The sequence below is a fragment of the Linepithema humile genome, chromosome 2, assembly GCF_040581485.1.
Source record: "Linepithema humile isolate Giens D197 chromosome 2, Lhum_UNIL_v1.0, whole genome shotgun sequence".
Classification (NCBI taxonomy): Eukaryota; Metazoa; Arthropoda; class Insecta; order Hymenoptera; family Formicidae; genus Linepithema; species Linepithema humile.
The window spans coordinates 10,899,513-10,917,413 of NC_090129.1; the positions used below are offsets into that span (position 1 = coordinate 10,899,513).

Consider the following 17,901-nt stretch of genomic DNA (forward strand, 5'->3'; position numbering starts at 1 on the left):
TCACGCTTTTAAAAAGAAGAAAACTATAATCGGGAATAGTTTTTAGATGATTTCGTTCCATATTTAGTTGTTCCAACCAGATTAAATCACGAAATAGTGTACTGAAAAAAAAGATTTTTGTATCAATAAAGTTATAAAGCATGTAAGCAATTATTATCAATTATGTAATAAAAGCAATTTAAACATACTCAGAAATGGTAGTAATGCAATTATTTGATAAATTCAATATATTTAATAAACCGGTATCGTTGAAAATATTATCCGGTAAAGCTTCTAGATAATTAGAATCCAATTCCAATATTTCTAAGTATGACAAATCTCGAAATATTTTTACGGGCAAAGATTGGAGGTAATTGTTACTCAATACAATCTCTTCCAGCGACGATGATCCCCAAAAGAGATCTTTCGGTAAAGTGATTAGTCCATTGTTCATCAGTTTCAAATGTTTCACTTTCGTTAAATTGCTAAAAAATCCATCCAATAAAGTCAAATTTCTCTAGTTGTCATTTAAGTAAACTCTTGCCAATTTTGTATTGTTTTGTAGAAGATCTTTTGGCAGATTTGTAAAATTGTTCCCTTCTAGAAAAAGATTGTTAAGGTTTTCCAGCTTTGCGAATATATTTTCTGGTAAACTGGATAAGTCATTCATTGACACATCGAGGTGTCTCAGAGCGACAAGTTTGTCGAAAATGCCCGCTGGGAACTCAGTTAAATAATTCTTACGTAGATCCAGATGTATTAAATTTGTCAGCTTATCAAATGTGGTGGATTCTATCCGTCTCAAACTGTTATTCCTCAAATAGAGCCAATTTAATTCGGGGGTAAAATCAAAAAATTCAACGGCCAAAGATTTTAAGTTGGTGTTTGTTATGTAAAGGGTCTGTAATTTTTGCGAATTGGCTAACAGATCTTTGTCCACATGGTGTATGTTGTAGCTCTCTATTCTCAGAGATTTTAAATTTTCGAAACCGTTTAGATGATATTTTTTCAAGGTCGAGTTCAAGTTTTTGTATGATGAAAAAATTAATTTCTTAATATCTGTAGCTTTTGGCATTCGCGCAATGTCAATCAATTCGATGTTCTTAAGTAAATTGCACTCTTTGAACACCATCAGGTAGTCAGAAGCCCAAGAAGTATTATGCAACATAATATTCTATATGTCGAGATTAAAATTTGACAAGTCCGCTGAGTTGATACAGGTAATCTATGTGAAAAACATATTTATGTAAATTTGATTTAATTATCTAAAAGTTAAAAGAAAAAAGAAGAAACGTTTATTTGTGAAACTTTCCATGAATTTTATACAAAATTATTTTTTAATAGTATGTAGAAGTAAAATAAATAATTTTGTAAATAAGTAGTTCTAAGTAAGACATTGAAAAACTTTTTAAAGAAAGATGAAATAGAAAATTTTTTAAAAAAATACTTTGCTCTACGAAAAATATTATTAAATATAAAAACATGAATATCGTAATCATGAAAAGTTTAATATTTTTTAATATTCGATATCTTTTAATATTTTTTAATTGTATAATATAGCAAAGAATTAATTTTTATCTATATTAATCATTTTTTAATTTTATAGCTTTTGGTTTAGATTTTTATAGTAATATTGATTGTGAGTACACAAAGTTTTAAAATTATATCTCGCACATCCTCAAGGAAAGTAACACAAATCAAAATTTTTCGAATTTAGTTTGATGTACAGATTGTGTTCTAAATATGTCGGTCTTCAATCAAAGAAAGTGGTAGAAGTTGAATTTAAATACTTTCCGTGAGTCCGATATGTTTAATTCCGCCGTAAGTAAATAATTTTTAAAATTATTGTTTAACCATGTATAGACATGTGAAATTATTTTCCGTAAAGTCAACTTTGTTTCAGACGATTTATAATTTGTAACAGAATTTGAGATAAAGACTAATTTATAATATTATTAAAAGGAAACGTTATTATTAACGCAATTTCTTCTTTCCTCTCTCCAGAACAATTTGACATTTTTAACTTGTATCATTTTTTTGCGGGTGTGCGATATGTGTATACATCAATATAAAATGCTCATGATTTGATGAATACGTACATTTATTGAAGCAGTCTCGTTGTCAATAGATATTTCGACATTGTTATTATTATTTATTGTACAATTTATATCAAATGTCAAATTCCGTAATATACATTGACACTCCTTGTTCGTTGGACATTGGAGAGCAAAAATGCTTGTCATAGCGATGAACAGAATTACGATGCATGTCTTATGACGGGTACTCATTTTTGACTGATTAACCTATGAAAACTATCGAGTAAGTGTGTTATTAAATAAAAATTAATTTAATAACTACATACAAAAAGAACTTTTTTTAAACTTTGAGATATTGCCTGACATTGGATAAATTTATTTCTTAAAGTTTCAAATAAATCTTAAATAACTGACAAATCTCATAGAATCTGCCTTGAGAACGCATTTTTTCTTACTAGCATTTTGTATTATAATGTGTATAATATGCGTAAAAATTATAATACATAGATTGTTTCTGACAATTTTTGCACATATAAGTGCATTTGTTTGTTTACAAAGTGGCTAGGTTTAATTTAGCTGTGTGGGTAAATTGTGTTAGACACAAGATAGTAATATTATTAAACACTACTTCCCTGATAGCCAAGCATATTTTGCAAAATCATGCAACTTAATGCTGAGCATGAATTTTCGACTAGTTGCTATATAATTGCTAAAAACGTAATGCATAGTCATACGTATTCAACAACACGAGGGCAGATTTGAAACATTTCGTGTCAGCAGATTCAGAGCAATCGGAGAGCAACTGTTGCTCATTTTGTTGCCAACAAAATGACTTCTTATCATGGAAAACATTTTGCTTTGTCATTCATTTTCGACAACATAAGAGCAACATGACGGTGATAGAAAAAGATAATGATGTCTGTGCTTTTGTCATATATTTGTTAAAAACTATTTAAATATATTAATTTGTTAAAAACTGATTAAATATGTTAATTGTGGCTTGTAACCAAAATAAAATGTCGAAAATGTCCTATCTTTGTGTATGTGTGTATGTGTGTTCTTGCGAGTGTGTGCAATTTAATAAATAAATAGGCGATACATCGACGATACTTGTGGCAAATTAACACAGCTTCGGTTTCTACCTATAAAAATTTGCAGCAAGGTATATATATATATAATAGATATGTAAAATAATAAATAAGTAAATTTTTTTTCTGTTGATAACAAAAAGAAGAATTTATTTACTTATTATTTTATATGTTTAAAAAGAGTAAGGGTGCAAAAAATATATTTAACCGTTTTCGACAAGCTGTTGAATTTTTGCTAAAATTTATGACTCGGCATGTGTTGTTGGCAACTTGCTGTCATTTTGCTCTTTATGTACAGCGATAAATCATTGACAGCAAACGCATAGCAACTTGACAGCAACACATGCTGAATTCATGTGATATCATACCAGAGGCAAATGACTCACATACCTTGTTCTAAATTTGCTGAAAACTAATGCCTTTTGTTTTCGGCAACGTGGCAGCAACAACACAGACACAGGTGGCTAGACACAGGGTTATCATATATAGATGTTCGTGTTATAATATTACATATAAATAACTATTTTAACTTTTGTTTTATACGTTTAAATTATTAAAACACGAAAGTAGCAATGTTCAAAAAAACAAAAATCAATTATTATTGGAAATTATATCAATAAATCTAAAAGAACTGATATGTCAACTACAGACAGGAATGATAGATGAATATACGACCAGAATATAGTTAAATCTTACATTATATTATCTTATCTTACATTATATACGTGATTAATTAACAGAAGATAACGCATAGATAAATTTATTGAATTTATAAAAAATATATTTATAAAATTATAAACTATACTATAAGCAAGGTAAGAAAATTGTTACACACTGTTTATCACATATAGAAATACGTGATAAAATACCATCACATGCAAATAATAATTTTTATTCCCTTTTTTATACTTTCAAATATTATAATGAGAGAAAAAACTGTGTTGAGAAGAATAAGAATCGAGTAATCAGTTTCCCAGATTAAAATCGATTTGTTCAATACATCGAAAAATAAATATATTAGCTATAAATAATTGTTACTGAATGATTGTAGAATTTATGTTTTTTTAAAACGCAGTTGCTAAATAAACGCAGACGCAAGTATTAAACTATGCGTAAGAGATTAATTGTCTCAACTAGAGATGGTATCTACCTCAATTCATGAAAATGACTTCCACGCCGTTTACTTACCAGTTGTATGATAGATGTATGTTGCAATTACTTTTCGCTTGCTCGTTTTTATCTAAATTTTGTCCATTTTCGGAAAGTAATGGCGATTATTAAAAATAATGATATGAATTTAGCGACTCGTATCACAGCGTGTACACAGTATTAACATATCAAAACATTTGATCCGTTTCCTTAGCTTTGTGTCGTTTAAAAAACTTGGAATAATCATATAGATAAGCATTCCACTGTGTTCATCTAATGTGTGAAACTGTAGTACTTATACTTGCAAACGTTTTCAAAGACTGCCAACCGTCAACCTTACTTCATCCGCTATAGCCGGTATTCATAGTCCGTTCTTATATTCAAGATTGTCTTAAGTAGGGACTTATATTTGCTCTCTTCTTCAGACACAATCTGTGCGAATATAAGTCAGCACTTAAGACGATCTTGAAAAACGGACTATGAATACCGCCCTATGTTAAGCTTGAAACCTTTTCATCTTTGATTAAAGGAACTATTATATTATTATTGGTATGACGACACTAATAAACTCTAAGTAACTGCAAACGCACTTTACTTCTGTTTTCTTCTTATTATTTCCCCTTTCTTTAGTCCTTTTTTTGTTTTTTTTTACTCATTTTTACTCATTTATGTTTACTCATTTATGTTTACTCATTTATTTTCTTTAAAAATTCTATAAAAATATATGAAAATTTCATGTAACAGTAACATATAATAATCTCGGAAATTTTCAATGAAGAAAGTAACAGAAAAGAAGAAAACAAAAAGTGTTAAATGAAAAATCAATGATGTTGCGTGCCTGATAATTCGTCTATGGATATATGAAAGGATATATAGTAATGCAATAGACGGTAAATATAATATAAAAATTATTTTTAATGTTTATAAAAAATATTTTTTTAAGATTCGATTAATTCAAAATTAATTGTTTGTTAGATACTGTCTTAATAACTTATACAGGATGTGTTATCACTATTGTAGAGTTTGTACATTTCCTTTTGTCTTAAATATTTATGCAAATACGTTATATTTCTTAGGAACTACTACATACATAGAATAAAAGTTACTTCTTATAACAAGTTGATACCATCGAAGATGCTTGACTTTTGTTTAATACTTCGGATCCCACAAAACGCCAAACAGACAGCGACAACCATCTGCATGCATAGCAAAATAGTATCATTTTGTTCTAAATTGTATAATTATGGGATAGTACTTTATTTTTAATATTGTAAGAAATCGATGAATAAACTATCTTATGAAGTATACAGGGTGTCCCAAAGCACCCTTAACAACTCTCGTGAGGTGATAGAGGAGATCGAGACGAACAAAAAAGTCTAATACCATTTTGCGATATTTGCAATAATAACAGAGATATTTAATGTTAAAGTCAGGCGAATAAGAGCGCGCCGCGAGAAGCGCTCGAGCCGCCTGAGCCGTAGGACGGCCCAGTGTGTACCATTATAGGCCGTCGGCGCGCGGTAAGGGGAAGGCAGCGCGCCACTGCCCATGGTTACGTCGTCGTTCCCGCGTCTTACCGCGCCGCGCCAAAAGACTCGATAACCGATAGTACAAAATAATAAATAATGAAAATAATAATAAATAATAACAAATATAAATTAATAATTAAATAATAATATGTATAAAATGTTTGAGCACGTTTTCCGTAAAATATCGTATAGTATTTCAATACATGAGATAACGATTACAACTTGCATTCTGCTCTGCTTCACATAATTCTAGTGTCTACAGAATTGGCAAAACGCTCTACACTGAGAGAATTTTCTCTTAGACTTTATCCTGAAAATCCATACACATGTTTGATTAACTTTACTATATAAACTACATAGTAAAATTAATTAAACATATTTTATATTTTATTGTGATAGATATTTTTATTTTTTATTGTGATAAATATTAATCATAAAAATTCTTATAAAATTCTTTCCAAATTGTCCCACGATTATCATGATTTTTAAAGTATAAATTATAAGAGAAAATTCTCCCTGTGTACGAATTAAAAAAAATACTAAGAGTTCCAATAGCACTTTTAATAGTTTTTTGATAAAAATTAAAAGATTCTATGTACATACACATTTCTTATTAAAAGAATTAAAAAATTAATTTATTAAAAATTAAAATTAAAAAATATCGTTTTAACTTTGTAAATCTAACACGACATTCTCTTCCCTAATTACTAACACGCATTAAATATTATAATTTGTAGCAAGACTTCCTGATAGCTGTTCAACTGCCAAAATGCTTCTTGCCAAAAATGATAGTATTTAATGTGTTTTAGTGCTTAGAATTAGAGGAGAGGAGTACGACACTTCGCAAATTTAACACGACGTTAGATTTGCGAAGTTAAAATATTTTTCAATTTCGATTAATTTAAAATAAAGAATGCGGAACTTTATAATTTTTATCGAAAATTGTAGAACTATAAAAGTGATATTAGAACTCTTAAATTTTTTTTTAAATTTGTTAAACGTCGTGCCTTCTCTCTCTCTCTCTCTCTCTCTCTCTCTCTCTCTCTCTCTCTCTCTCTCTCTCTCTCTCTCTCTCTCTCTCTCTCTCTCTCTCTCTCTCTCTCTCTCTCTCTCTCTCTCTCTCTCTCTCTCTCTCTCTCTCTCTCTCTCTCTCTCTCTCTCTCTCTCTCTCTCTCTCTCTCTCTCTCTCTCTCTCTCTCTCTCTCTCTCTCTCTCTCTCTCTCTCTCTCTCTCTCTCTCTCTCTCTCTCTCTCTCTCTCTCTCTCTCTCTCTCTCTCTCTCTCTCTCTCTCTCTCTCTCTCTCTCTCTCTCTCTCTCTCTCTCTCTCTCTCTCTCTCTCTCTCTCTCTCTCTCTCTCTCTCTCTCTCTCTCTCTCTCTCTCTCTCTCTCTCTCTCTCTCTCTCTCTCTCTCTCTCTCTCTCTCTCTCTCTCTCTCTCTCTCTCTCTCTCTCTCTCTCTCTCCCTCTCTCTCTCTCTCTCTCTCTCTCTCTCTCTCTTTCTCCCTCTCTCCACAGATAAATTCTATTAATATTTTTTCGAAATAAAATTATTTCGTAGCAAGAAAACGCTATCGTTTCCACACCACTCTGAGGTAGATAGCTTGGCGCGTTTTTTTTATAGTGGTTTTTCCAGTAGACCTAATCCACTCTCAAAATTTAATTCAATAATTGTTCGAAGTGCCTTCCTCGTGCTTGTAAGCAGAGGTCGGCTCTTCGAACAATTTGTCGCGTTGCACGGTGCGCTATTTCGGGGGTAATAGTGTTGAAGGCTGCTATGATCGCCTCGCGTACCTCATCTTCGGTACCATTGCGACAATGTTCTACCGCAGCTTTTATGTATCCCCAAATAAAGTAGTCCAGTACGTTCAAATCTGGCGAACGTGCTGGCCAATTGATTGGGCCGCCACGACCTATCCACCTGTCAGGATATCGCGCATCTAAAATTTCCCGCGTACGACGGGAATAATGTGCGGGAGCTCCATCATGCTGATAAATCAGCCTTAGCCGCGTTTGTAAAGGTATATCTTCCAGAAGTACGGGCAATTCATTTTCAATGAACTGCGCGTACGTCTGTCCGTTGAGACGCGGCGGAAGGAAATATGGCCCAATCTCAAAATCGACAATAGAGATACTGTATACAAGGACATTACTCGAAAAAAATTTTTCAATTAACAAAAATATATTTACCACTTTATTCGCAATTACGCTTGCCTATACATTTATCGTCCATCGATATTGAAAGGCGCACTGACGAATGGCGTGAGGATTCTCCTCTTGCCATATTAAAAAGTTCTGCAAATTAAATACGCCATTTGGCGTAAATGTGGCCTCGTCTGTCCACAAAATAAAATCGGGAAATGTATCATTTCGCCGACATTGTGCGAGAAATCCTGCGCATGTTTTATTAATAATTACTGAATAATCTACAATAAATTTAATTAAAAAAGAAAAATTAAAATTATAATAATGAAAATACCTTCGCAAAAGGTGATGCGTTGTATTTCGTCTCTTGGAAAAAGTTGTTGCACCCGTTGATAGTGGAATGGATGCAACCCATTCTCCTTTAAAATACGATGTATCGTGGATCGCGGTACATCGAGTGCACGTTTTGTTGAGAGAGCAGCACAGGCAATGTGCCGATTTTCAATTGTTTTTTCATGTTTTTACACGTATACGTGTAGGCGTATAGGTTGCACGTTGTGTACGGGTTGTATCAAAGTGCTTTAAAAATGAATTATACGGCGACAGAATATCCCAATCAATTGGCCAGCACGTTCGCCAGATTTGAACGTGCTGGACTACTTTATTTGGGGATACATAAAAGCTGCGGTAGAACATTGTCGCAATGGTACCGAAGATGAGGTACGCGAAACGATCATAGCAGCCTTCAACACTATTACCCCCGATATAGCGCACCGTGCAACGCGACAAATTGTTCGAAGAGCCGACCTCTGCTTACAAGCACGAGGAAGGCACTTCGAACAATTATTGAATTAAATTTTGAGAGTGGATTAGGTCTACTGGAAAAACCACTATAAAAAAAACGCGCCAAGCTATCTACCTCAGAGTGGTGTGAAAACGATAGCGTTTTTTTGCTACGAAATAATTTTATTTCGAAAAAATATTAATAGAATTTATCTGTGGAGAGAGGGGGAAAAAGAGAGAGAGAGAGAGAGAGAGAGAGAGAGAGAGAGAGAGAGAGAGAGAGAGAGAGAGAGAGAGAGAGAGAGAGAGAGAGAGAGAGAGAGAGAGAGAGAGAGAGAGAGCACGACGTTTAACAAATTTAAAAAAAAATTTAAGAGATCTAATATCACTTTTATAGTTCTACAATTTTCGATAAAAATTATAAAGTTCCGCATTCTTTATTTTAAATTAATCGAAATTGAAAAATATTTTAACTTCGCAAATCTAACGTCGTGTTAAATTTGCGAAGTGTCGTACTCCTCTCCTCTAATTCTAAGCACTAAAACACATTAAATACTATTAGGACCTTGAATAAGTTCTCGCTGTTTTTTTTGTTAAAAAAAAACATTAATTTAAAATATAAGGCTTACAATAACTTTACTCAAAGTATTGTCCATCATTAGAGACCACTTTCTCCCATCTTTCTGGCAGTAATTGAACTCTCGTCGAAAAAACGATTCATCTTTTGACGCAATCCATGAATCGACCCATTTTTCGGTTTCTTCTGAAAGAATGGAAGCGCTGCTCGCTCAAACCATGCGCCATCGACCGAAACAAGTGGTAACTCCGAGGGGGCCATGTCCGGTGAATACGGCGGGTGAGGTAGAACTTCCCATTGAAGCGTTTCCAGGTAAGTTTTGACTGGTTTTGCCACATGTGGCCGAGCATTGTCATGTAACAAAATGACTTTTGGATCATTCCTAACGCTTTTAAACGTTTTGAAACTGTTGACGCATCTACTTGCAATGTTTTTCCGAGCTCTACTAGCGTCTGACATGGATCTAGATCAAGCAATGCCTCCAATTCTTCGTCTTCAAACTTTGTCGGTGCTCCAGAACGTTCTTTATCTTCAAGGTCAAAGTCATTACTTTTAAAGCGCCTAAACCAGTCTCTGCATGTCGTATTCGACAGAGCATTGTCACCATATGTTTCAACAAGAATTCTGTGTGCTTCAGCTGCAGATTTCTTTTGAATAAAGCAGTGCAATAAAATTCCCCGCAAAAACACAGTTTGGCACAAAAGTAGACATTTTCGCAATAGGTAATTAAACACGTGGTTGACACTGTGGTAAACTGTATCTACTAGAATTTGAGGTTACATATAGTACTATTTAGCTGATGCGTTTCCGTACGAAATTCCATGCACAGAGTGCCGCTACGCCATCTTTTAAGAAACAGCGAGAACTTATTCAAGGACCTAATATCATTTTTGGCAAGAAGCATTTTGGCAGTTGAACAGCTATCAGGAAGTCTTGCTACAAATTATAATATTTAATGCGTGTTAGTAATTAGGGAAGAGAATGTCGTGTTAGATTTACAAAGTTAAAACGATATTTTTTAATTTTAATTTTTAATAAATTAATTTTTTAATTCTTTTAATAAGAAATGTGTATGTACATAGAATCTTTTAATTTTTATCAAAAAACTATTAAAAGTGCTATTGGAACTCTTAGTATTTTTTTTAATTCGTACACAGGGAGAATTTTCTCTTATAATTTATACTTTAAAAATCATGATAATCGTGGGACAATTTGGAAAGAATTTTATAAGAATTTTTATGATTAATATTTATCACAATAAAAAATAAAAATATCTATCACAATAAAATATAAAATATGTTTAATTAATTTTACTATGTAGTTTATATAGTAAAGTTAATCAAACATGTGTATGGATTTTCAGGATAAAGTCTAAGAGAAAATTCTCTCAGTGTAGAGCGTTTTGCCAATTCTGTAGACACTAGAATTATGTGAAGCAGAGCAGAATGCAAGTTGTAATCGTTATCTCATGTATTGAAATACTATACGATATTTTACGGAAAACGTGCTCAAACATTTTATACATATTATTATTTAATTATTAATTTATATTTGTTATTATTTATTATTATTTTCATTATTTATTATTTTGTACTATCGGTTATCGAGTCTTTTGGCGCGGCGCGGTAAGACGCGGGAACGACGACGTAACCATGGGCAGTGGCGCGCTGCCTTCCCCTTACCGCGCGCCGACGGCCTATAATGGTACACACTGGGCCGTCCTACGGCTCAGGCGGCTCGAGCGCTTCTCGCGGCGCGCTCTTATTCGCCTGACTTTAACATTAAATATCTCTGTTATTATTGCAAATATCGCAAAATGGTATTAGACTTTTTTGTTCGTCTCGATCTCCTCTATCACCTCACGAGAGTTGTTAAGGGTGCTTTGGGACACCCTGTATATAATAAAATATGGTGTTAATACGTTTTCTGGTTATAAATTTGTGATAATTATATAATATTTATTATTTTTACTCGCTGTCAAATCTTCTCTTTCTTTGTATTGTAGAAAAGAATTTTTTACTTGCAGTTGTATCAATTTCATTACTCATGATTATAGTAATATCCGTTAATAAAAATCAGTTTACGATAAAATAATCGTAAGTGACTTAGTAATATAATGTGACGTAAGTAATATAATGAATGAGTTTTTTGTTATCTTTGTTTGTTTACAGTTCATGATTCTACAGTTCAGATTCGAGAACCTCTCTTCGGGCATGGTTTCTTTTCGGTCGCCTGGGTTGATGAGGCAGCGCGTATGTATAATGTATACTGCATCAATATACAGGGTGTCCGATAATTGCTGAATCACTTCTCGGATGCAGGTAGAGCGAGTTAAACCGAGTAAAAAAGTCCTCTATCATTTTTCGATTTTTGTAATAATGAATGAGAAATTAATTTAAAAATATCTACCAATTCGCGCGAGTTTAAGCGCGCGGTGAGAAGAGATAGCCCACTGTTACGTGGTCGCTAGGATGCGAAGATCTGACATTACACACCACTCGTACGTAGCCGTTGTCATTTGTAAAGCGCTCCTCCCAATACTTCGTCGCGCGCTGAGTAACCAAATAACAGTAGGCTGTCTCTTTTCGCCGCGCGCTTAAATTCGCGGAAATTGGCCGATATTTTTAAATTAATTACTCATTCATTATTGCGAAAATTGCAAAATGGTACAGGACTTTTCTACTCGGTTTAACCTGCTCTATCTGCACCCGAGAGGTGATTCAGCAATTATCAGACACCCTCTATAAACAAATCTTTATTAATGACGTGTGAAAAAATGAACCTTGACGGAAGAAAGAGTCAATTGTATTACGTATTAAGTATGCATTTGTCAAGGTAAAGTGATAATTCACGATGACTGTGACGATTTGAAATAAAGATGGTAATTAGTTGTAACTTTCGGCCCGATTTCCTGATTGACGTCTACTGTTCCCTCCTTGTCGCTTGCATGCTAGCAACGCGCTAACCAAACGCGCTAACAACGTCCGTACCCTGATGGAAATATTTTGCTAAAAGTACTATGAAATCAATAAAAAATAAAATAAAAGTTTTTGAAAAATTACTGAATATATTTCAAAATAAATCATAATTTTCCGTATGAAAATTTAATGTAATACTATGAAATATAAGGAAAGTTAAGATATACTACTTAAGATATACTATATAATACTAAAAAGTAATAAAAGAGTTTTGAAATAATTATCATTATGAATATTACTGAATTAAACTAAAAACTGTTACTTTTTAATGAAAAATTGCTGAAATATTTATGAAATTAATTAATGGGGTCAATTGAGAGAAATTTTCAAATACATTTCAGCAAAATTTCATTAAATTTTCAGAAAAATATTTCTATTAGGGTAACTAATAGTAAGATACGTGATACTCAGCCTCAGGAATGTCCATATCACAAATGCAACAAGATAATAAATATGGGACAATGGATTTCCACATCACCTGTGAGGTGGACTATTATTGACGTGTTCTTCAACAATAGTACCTCACAGGTAGAAACCTATATTTATCCCATATTTATTATCTTGTTGCATTTGTGATATGGACATTTCTGAGGCTGAATATCGCGCACCTTAATTACGCGCGTTGTTAGCGCGTTTGACGACTCGTTGTTAGCATGCGAGCGGCAAGGAGGGGGCAAAAAGCGTCCATCAAAAAATCGAGCCGAAAGTTGCAACTAATTTCTATTTCTGATGCATATCATAAAAGAAACAGAGAATTTAAAATTAAAAGGTAAATAATTCTGAAAATTGCAAATTTTATGCACGACGCAGCTTTATATATACAGTAGATGCATATTCAAGTGATGTAACGATGATCTTTGCCATTGTGAGTAAACTTTGAAAAAGAATGCGATTGAAATCAATACTTTGACAGAGTAATTATTATAACTAAATGTTAATAGTTAGCAAAATAAAGGACATTGTCTGGTATAAAAACTCAAACTCCAGCCGCGAGCACGCATTTGTCTACAGTTTTTCAGACTTACAATATATCTCTTACTCTTCCGTCTTAGTGTTCTAGTTAGACTCAGAAATTCTCTAGAAAATTTTCTACACGGAGTTACTATCACGGATTGCTCATAAGGGATCTTGAAAATTTCGGAATGGCATCCACTGATTACGTCAAGCGGTAAGTTTTTTAAATTCCACCGGTCTCTTTTCAAAAATAGGCACTGTCATCAATTCCTATTCATCCACTTTCTCATCACGCCTTCTAACATGCATTCACACACATATAAGTATTCGTAAATTATCATTTTAATATTAATAATCAAGACATTTTTATTTTTGTGTTTTTATCCAACTTCAAATATTGTAAAAGAGAAAATTAATCATGAACTGTTATTTTTAGTTCAGTTAATCTAGAACGAAATATTTCCTTTTTACTTAAATAAATACTTAAATGAATTCTTAGATTGTAAATTTAATGTCATTAGTTTTTGAGAGCGGTTCAATGTAGGAAACCTGTGGTCCAATTTACGTGACCAGTTGCTTAGAATGGACTGGTGTCAATAGTTTAGTTTTTTTATAGTTTTATTTTTATTAAATGCTAAAAGTACAAGCTCTTGCAGATAGAATGCACAGCGCCTTTCTTTCTTTCTATTTTAGAAAAATATAAGATTGGTTTGTTATCGCATTGCATTTTGCCGTGCATCAAATTAAGTGCTACAATCGTATATTTTGAATTTGTTTCATAATTTCCTTGTCAATAAAATGGATCTTAATACGTCGGTTTCCACATGCAATACCAGTACGAAAATAAATACTGAAAAAGTACTATACAACGATATGTTTCCTGTAAAAATCATTGGCAATGGCAATGACGATACGAATAAGAAATTCGAAAAGGCAAAATCAGGTTTTTTCGATTTTGAAACGGACATACTATGGTTCAATGTTCTGCAACTTGTTGTGTTGCATACCATTGGTATTTATGGTTTACTAACTTTCGACTACATGAAAAATCCGATGACTACACTGTGGAGTAAGTGTACCCATCTCAGAAATTTTAACATGTACATAGAAATCTAAGAAATTTTCAAGATTTTCAGAGCACTTTCTGCGTAATTCTAATATGACCTCTTTAAAATATTATCTTTAGTGTAAGATTAAAGTAATCGGGATTGGTGCTTCATCGGCAGAATAGTTTCTTTTCGCGCAGTGAAAAATATTAATGATAGTGCTGATACAAATCCGTTTCAGGTGAACTACAATTCACGTTAAAGTTCGAGATAGAAATCTATTATGTATAATAATAAAAAATGTTTAAAAAATCAGAATATACATTTAATAAAAAACATAATTTAAATATCATTAATATTTTTATATTTATTTTGATTTTTTTAATGTTTTCTGTATTATACACACGGAATACAAAATATTGAATGACATACTATCTTAAATTTTGTCACCAATTATAAGCCTACTTAAAATAAATTTTATAAATCGCGGAAATTATTATTGTTTGTAATTTTTGTGATTATTAAATTGATTTATAATTTATTAGAATTTATTAAGTATTTCACACAAACTTGTTAATAATATTTATCGATATCTAAATTATTTAAAATACTAAAAAATATCGTCGACACTAACTAGAGTGACGAATTAATTTAATTTTATTATTTTATGATAAAAAGCTGTAATATTTCCTTCACTAATTATTTCATTTGCATATTTTTATTTTATTAATAAATGAGACACCAAATATCAACAATAAAATAACAAGTATTCAAATGAGTGCGTTCAGTGGTTCCAAAAGTTACAAAATAATAATGGAAAGATAATTTCTTGCCAAAAATAATTATTGTTATAAAATCTTGAAAATCTTCTGAAAATGTTAAAACTTTTTTAAATTCTACTTTTTAGATCTCTATGCACATTATTGTTATCAATAGACGTTTATAAAATATTTAAAAAATATATTTTTACACATTTTTAAGTAATCGGTATGTACATCATATCCAATTTTGGCGCGGCTGATGGCGCACATCGATTTTGGAGTCATAAGAGCTTTAAAGCAAAGTTATCATTGAGAATTTTGCTTTTGATATGTTTCAGCGCAAGTGCGCAGGTAATTCTAATTTCTCAAACAATTTTGTTAATGGTTTGAACGACACTGCTTGCATTATATACAATAATGTGTAATTTGAAGGTATAGATAGGACTTTAGTTACAATCATTTTCGAGTAGAGTAAGTACGTATATAATAAACTTTTTTCTACACGATTATAGAATGCATTGTACCAATGGGTAAAATACCATCGTATGCATCACAAGTATTGCGATACCAACGCGGATCCTCACAATACGAAGCGCGGCTTTTTTTTTGCACATTTCGGTTGGCTGATGATGAAGGAACATCCAGAATATATTGAGAAAAGCAAGAAGCTTGATCTGTCAGATATTATGTCTGATCCTGTCGTAGCCTTTGATAAAAAGTATATGTCGCTTTTTTATCTTACTAATAAAACTTATTAAAAATTTCGAAAAATTTAGTAATTTGTTTTATATAATAATATTTTATTATTTATATAATTATTTATATAATTAATTTTATATAATAATACAATAATATATATAGAATATACTTAAACTAACTCTGAATGCTGTTATGATTTTATAGATATTTCTTGCCGCTTCAACTTTTTTTCGGTTTTATCCTACCTACGGCAATGCCTGTATACCTCTGGAATGAGACCTGGGGAAGAGCTATTATATCGCAAGTTTTTATACGATATATCATCACTTTGAACACCGTATGGACTATCAATAGCATCGCTCATGCATGGGGTACCAGGCCGTATGATAAGTATGTAATTTACACGCGTATATACGATATTTACCATTTGCGTATAAAATTGTGTAATTGCATCTACATATATAGTACAACAGAAAACTAAAAAAGGTCACATATTTAATATGTTTAATTGACAATATATAAATGTCAAACAAATAATACTTCAAATAATTAATAAAGTATTATTATATCTCTTATCAATTATGAAAAAATATACGCTCAGTATACCTTTAATGACTATTTTTATAAAATTAATTATTTATTGATTTCTTCCTTTTTAATAACACGTTTCTCGTTCTTAGGACCATAAGACCAGCGGATAACGAATTAATCAACTTTTTATCAGCGGGAGAAGGACATCATAATTATCATCATGTGTTCCCGTGGGACTACAGGTCGGCAGAAAACGGTTATAACAAAATGAATTATACCACAGTCTTCATCGACATTTTTGCAAAACTAAAATTAGCCTACAATTTGAAATATCCATCTATAGATTTAATAAAAAAAAACTGTGTTGAACAGAGGCGATGGCACACACCACACATTGTCGGAAGTACCAAGACCCGAATAAATCGGCCAAGAGATAAAAAACATCATGTAATTTCGATAATGTATTTTTGCTTGTTTTTAAAATAAATAAAAACATTTTATGTACATAACCCGTTTCTCGTTCTTAGGACCATAAGACCAGCGGATAACGAATTAATCAACTTTTTATCAGCGGGAGAAGGACACCATAATTATCATCATGTGTTCCCGTGGGACTACAGGTCGGCAGAAAACGGTTATAACAAAATGAATTATACTACAGTCTTCATCGACATTTTTGCGAAACTAGGATTAGCCTACAATTTGAAATATCCATCTATAGATTTAATAAAAAAAACTGTGCTGAACAGAGGCGATAGCACCACACATTGTCGGAAGTATCAAGACCCGAATAAATCGGCCAAGAGATAAAAAACATCATGTAATTTCGATAATGTATTTTTGCTTGTTTTTACAATAAATAAAAACGTTTTATGTACATAACACGTTTCTCGTTCTTAGGACTTTCGCAAAAATGTCGATGAAGACTGTGGTATAATTCATTTTGTTATAACCGTTTTTTGCCGACCTGTAGTCCCATGGGAACACATGATGATAATTATGGTGTCCTTCTCCCGCTGATAAAAAGTTGATTAATTCGTTATCCGCTGGTCTTATGGTCCTAAGAACGAGAAACGTGTTATGTACATAAAACGTTTTTAATTATTTTAAAAATAAGCAAAAATACATTATCGAAATTACATGATGTTTTTTATTTCTTGGCCGATTTATTCGGGTCTTGGTACTTCCAACAATGTGTGGTGTGTGCCATCGCCTCTGTTCAGCACAGTTTTTTTTATTAAATCTATAGATGGATATTTCAAATTGTAGGCTAATTTTAGTTTTGCAAAAATGTCGATGAAGACTGTGGTATAATTCATTTTGTTATAACCGTTTTCTGCCGATATGTAGTCCCACGGGAACACATGATGATAATTATGATGTCCTTCTCCCGCTGATAAAAAGTTGATTAATTCGTTATCCGCTGGTCTTATGGTCCTAAGAACGAGAAACGTGTTATGCACATAAAATGTTTTTATTTATTTTAAAAACAAGCAAAAATACATTATCGAAATTACATGATGTTTTTTATTTCTTGGCCGATTTATTCGGGTCTTGGTACTTCCAACAATGTGTGGTGTGTGCCATCGCCTCTGTTCAGCACAGTTTTTTTTATTAAATCTATAGATGGATATTTCAAATTGTAGGCTA

The 17,901-nt window shown here is 32.2% G+C and overlaps 1 protein-coding gene and 1 pseudogene across 2 annotated transcripts; one reads left to right on the top strand and one right to left on the bottom strand.

The window, feature by feature from the left end:
• Positions 1 to 7,332: 7,332 nt before the first annotated feature.
• On the bottom strand, positions 7,333 to 8,423 carry LOC136998279 (uncharacterized; annotated as a pseudogene).
• A 3,716-nt stretch (positions 8,424 to 12,139) lies between these two features.
• On the top strand, positions 12,140 to 16,447 carry LOC136997927 (acyl-CoA Delta-9 desaturase-like). 2 transcript variants are annotated; one of them, XM_067349356.1, is made up of 5 exons: positions 12,140 to 13,428; positions 14,051 to 14,283; positions 15,242 to 15,372; positions 15,534 to 15,739; positions 15,925 to 16,446. In XM_067349356.1, exons 1-5 carry the CDS (start codon positions 13,403 to 13,405, stop codon positions 16,199 to 16,201), a joined length of 873 nt encoding a protein of 290 aa, XP_067205457.1. In that variant the 5' UTR covers positions 12,140 to 13,402; the 3' UTR covers positions 16,202 to 16,446. The 2 variants fall into 2 exon arrangements, with proteins under 2 accessions (XP_067205457.1, XP_067205456.1); XM_067349355.1 differs by lacking the exon at positions 12,140 to 13,428 and having other exon boundaries at positions 13,674 to 14,283; positions 15,925 to 16,447.
• The last annotated feature ends 1,454 nt before the right edge of the window (positions 16,448 to 17,901 follow it).

Excerpts from the sequence above, each read along its gene's own strand:
- LOC136997927 (XM_067349355.1), top strand. The coding sequence starts at position 14,013 with ATGGATCTTAATACGTCGGTTTCCACATGCAATACCAGTACGAAAATA. Across the intron at positions 15,373-15,533 it reads GTTTCAGCGCAAGTGCGCAG|AATGCATTGTACCAATGGGT; the intron begins GTAATTCTAATT and ends ACACGATTATAG. Across the intron at positions 15,740-15,924 it reads GTCGTAGCCTTTGATAAAAA|ATATTTCTTGCCGCTTCAAC; the intron begins GTATATGTCGCT and ends ATGATTTTATAG.